This window comes from Sinocyclocheilus grahami, unplaced genomic scaffold (genome assembly GCF_001515645.1).
Source record: "Sinocyclocheilus grahami isolate Dianchi unplaced genomic scaffold, SAMN03320097.WGS_v1.1 scaffold135.1, whole genome shotgun sequence".
NCBI classification, from domain to species: Eukaryota; Metazoa; Chordata; class Actinopteri; order Cypriniformes; family Cyprinidae; genus Sinocyclocheilus; species Sinocyclocheilus grahami.
This window is the reverse complement of record NW_015505314.1, coordinates 1071085-1075493: the sequence shown is the minus strand read 5'-3', so window position 1 is coordinate 1075493 and position 4409 is coordinate 1071085. Positions and strand designations below refer to the sequence as shown.

General features: G+C 38.6%; 1 protein-coding gene across 1 annotated transcript in view; it reads left to right on the top strand.

The window, feature by feature from the left end:
- Positions 1–1817: 1817 nt before the first annotated feature.
- Positions 1818–4409, top strand: part of LOC107590973 (thyrotropin-releasing hormone-degrading ectoenzyme-like) — a 97279-nt gene continuing 94687 nt past the window's right edge. Inside the window, exon 1 of the mRNA XM_016279943.1 lies at positions 1818–1877. Coding sequence (XP_016135429.1) covers positions 1821–1877 — 57 coding nt within the window. The 5' untranslated portion in view covers positions 1818–1820. The remainder of the gene's footprint in view (positions 1878–4409) is intronic.

Sequence of the window (4409 nt, the reverse complement as noted above, 5' to 3'; positions counted from 1 at the left end):
GCAGAACACATCAGTGTCAAAATAATGACAACACACTGTGACGACCCTATCAGAGGTGAGATTGGACCACATGGTCACTTCGCTTCAGGGCAATAACTCTACTGATGGAGGAGAGAGAGAGGAAGAGGAATTGCTCTGGTTTAAAACAGATTCATCAGGATGGTAATATGAATCTGGTTCTGCTCCAGACTCAAATCCCAGACTCTCAGAGAGCTCAGCAGATCATGTAGAGAGATGGAGGCCAGCTGGACTGGGTCTCGCTTTAAATGAAAATGAAAACACGGCCATGGTCTGGTCACACTCATGTCTTTAGTTATTCACTTAAAATCTTCCCCTCTCTAAGATGTCAGTGAAGCTTTTGCACATTCTAACCTGCTGCAACAATAAACACAAGAGCCAGTGAAGTTTGTCTGCAGTCTTGCCTCATTTAATGGTGTTGAGTGCTGGTATCATCATTTAAAACGGTGAAAAACTGACCTTATTGGTCTGCTTATCACACAAAGATAGCTCATGACCTCAGAAGAATTTAAATATATTAATGTAGAATGCTTTTATGATACTTTTTTGTCTTTGTGAAGTTGACAGCCACTGATTTGATATTGTATGCTTTTGGTGTGTTGAAAAGAGCAGCCTGGACATTCTGCAAAATATCTCCATTTGCATTCTACAGAAGAAACATTTTAGATAATTATCCATTTAAAACTCAGTATAAAGTAAGTTAGAAACCAATCCGTTGTATGTCACATGCAGAGGACATGCAGTTTTTTGTCAGCTTGTTCTCTCGACTCCAGCAACAGGAAGCGGATTACAGTTGACGGGTTTATTGCTCACGGTCACTCAAGAGTTATCGAGGAATCTCGTATACAGCATGGAAAAGGCTTCCCACCAGTTGTTCTTATCAGATTAATGTAAATGTGCTCTGCAGGATCAGACTCCTTCTTCATGTCACCCACCACCTGTATCACTGAGACTGCAGGGCCAAACAGACACACTGATAATGTAGCGTTTGCCGTTTAACAGATTAAAGTCTGTTAGCAGTGAAATGAACACACACCGGTGTCTTAGCTTCAATAATACACCACAATACACATATTACATCCACTTTTCTATGTACATTTGTCTGTGTTTGATGTCGAGGCACTTTTGTTATGGACTTTGCTAAGTCTGAGGTATTTCCTTTCTTTGCAAAACTCACTTATAATTCTATATTTATAAATACTTGTTACTTATTAATAAATGTTCAATTAAAAAGTACATGTTTACCAAATATTTCCATGATTTTTACTGATGTACTATGGTAATAGCAGATAAATGGTACATGGGAAGTAACTTGGAGTGACATGTCAATACAACTACTATATGGTGTATGAATTTAATTATTATATATATAGTACTATTACAGTACTTTTTTTCCAAGAGTATTTACGTTTTTACTCATGGAATAAATCTAATGTTTTCTCCTGTTAATTTTTCAAAACTTTATTTTAATGTGAACAATTTGACCATCTTTTATGTCTTGAAAGAAACTCCTGTAAAATCATATTGCTGATTTGTATGTTACTCATGACACGCTGATGCAGCATCGACTCGAACAACATAATCAGCCTCTAATTGGCCTCCTTATGGGCCTCCTTGAGTTGACAGCCAATCACACCCAAACATCTGCTGCTAATTTGCATATATTCAGTTTGAACTGAGAGGATTAGTAATGTTATTGTTTGGGCTTATTTGGTTCCCCAAGTTCACTGTTCCTGTACAAGTCCAATTTATTTCTCTTCCAATAATGATCTCCTTTCTCTGTCTGTTTACAGGATTACTTGATGACGCACATGTACGGGAATGCAGCGAGAGATGACTTGTGGAACAAATTCTCTGAGGTGAGATTTTCTGGGTGTGAGACCTCCATCCACGAGCAGGAATCAGTGCTGGGGTCAGTCAGTGTTGAGCAGCAAGTGAAACTGTGTGTGTTCAGCCTACTAAAATTCACCCAGTGCATCTCCTGCAGGCAGGTGTTCAATTGTGCTGCATATAGGCCAGAGGCCATTATATAACTGCATATCATCAGCGGTGCACAAATTTATGCCAATACACCACCTACTCACATCAACGCATAAGGGTTTTATGGAACTGTCACATGGGAAAGAGTTTGATATGGAGGCTGGGTTGTGTTTGATCTGCTTTTACACTTGAGGTTGCACTTAGAATGGAAATGCTTTCTAAAGGGGAAGGTCACTATTGATGCAGCCATCTGATCACTGAAACCTGCTAAATGCAAATGTTCACATATACTGATAATGAAGGCTTGCTGCTGCTGATTCTGGTGATTTTAATTAACTTATAAATTACTTGAATCTTAACAGACCCGATTAGTGAAGTGTCACATAATTGCAGACAAGCCTGATGAGTCTCTCAGATTAAACATGAGCATCTGCCCATCATCTCAGGTGTAGCCAAGAATAACCCAAGAAAAATCTAAAAATGATCTTCAGCTGAAGGAAAGTTGACCTATTTAGATGCCTCAAAATACAGATTTGATTAAGTTTGGCATGAGCGACCATCTCCTCACAGAAACACTGATCCACTGCTTCAGTTTCTCTGTCTTTTAGTAGTACCATAGAGGGTTTAGCAACCATATTGTTCGTGGCAGACTTCATTTCCCATAATTCCTTCAGTTCAGTTACTGGAAAAACAAATGCTAATGCAAAGTTATTACATTAAATGATAATAAAAACCTGTTTAACAAGACTATTTAAAGTATCTTTTCTTTTTTTATAATAGCACACATATGCAAAACAAATGCTAGCATTGCCCTTTTGTTTCTTCATAAGCCATATTCTTATAATCAGCAGAACGCCTTCATGGATGGAGGTATCAAGATCATAAATCTAATTGATGAAATGCAGCGTAAGACATACTTTTTCAGATAACAATATGAATTGAAGCTGGACACGTGGTGCTATAGGATGCTAATATGCTAGCTCACCTGCACAGTACAGTTATTAAAGCGTTAGTTCACCCAAAAATTCTGTCATTAATGACTCACCCTCATGTCGTTCCACACCCCTAAGACAAATTAAGATATTTTTGATCAAATCCGATGGCTCAGAGAGGCCTCCATTGACAGCAACGCCACCCAAACTTTCAAGATCAAGGTACTAAAGACGTCGTTAAAACAGTCGACGTGACTTCAGTGGTTCTACAATAATTTTATGAAGCGACGAGAATACTTTTTGTGTGCAAAAAACAAAACAAAAATAACAACTGTATTCAACAACCTCTTCTCTTCTGTGTCATTCTCATACGTTGTTTACGTCCAGAGCTTCCAGGTTCTACGTCAGAACGCCGGCTCATTATTGGACGGCTCCTGCATCAGCATCACACGCATGTGTCGCGCTGCTCACATATGCAGCTTTGGCCAATAATGAGCCGGCGTTTGGATGTAGAACACAGAAGCCTTTTACTACGTTAACCGCGTAAGGATAATGACAGGGAAGAGATTGCTGAATAAAGTTATTATTTTTGTTTTGTTTTTGCGCACAAAAAGTATTCTCATTGCTTCATAAAATTATTGTAGAACCACTGTAGTCATGTCGACTGTTTTAACGACGTCTTTAGTACCTTTATGGATCTTGAAAGTTTGGGTGACGTTGCTGTCAATGGAGCCCTCTCTGAGCCATTGGATTTGATCGAACATACAGTATCTTAATTTGTGTTCTGAAGATGAACGAAGGTCTTAGTGGTGTGGAACGACATGAGGGTGAGTCATTAATGACAGAATTTTCATTTTTGGGTGAACTAAACCTTTAATAATACAGACTTAATTTAAAACCATAACTATCTAATTTGCAAGATTTAAGCTTTTTAAGAGGCACATGAGGAAATACAAAATTATGAATTAAGACACTTAAATAAAAGCGTGAGGATTTGCTAGCGACTGTGAAGTAAACGGTTGTAGCCAACAGCCATAATCACAGTCAAGTTAAGCGTTGGGTTCAAGTCATCAGCTCACAGCATGGAGATGTGCTTTTAAAGTCAGAAAACCCTCAGCAAGTCCCCTCTCGCTCATCTCACAAAGTGTCATGACTTTAATGAGATTACTTTCAAGCGTAATCTCAAAGTTATTATAGATTGTAATGGAACAGCAGGACATTTAGCAGCTATAAGTGTCATATGAAGTGTTTTGTCATTCACATTACTCTCCAAAATACCAGCTAATGGGCGCTTCTTCATTTTCTCTTTCAAAACAGAATGTATTTAAAGGCGAATTGATGTGAAGGGGCTGGATCTGGACCTCTGTATCCTCTCAGTGGCCGTGTCTGTCAGACACTGATGAATTTAACTACATTAACAGTGCGTGACAGCCAATCATCTAATGAATACTGATATGCGCTGTGTTCATTAGCTATTCA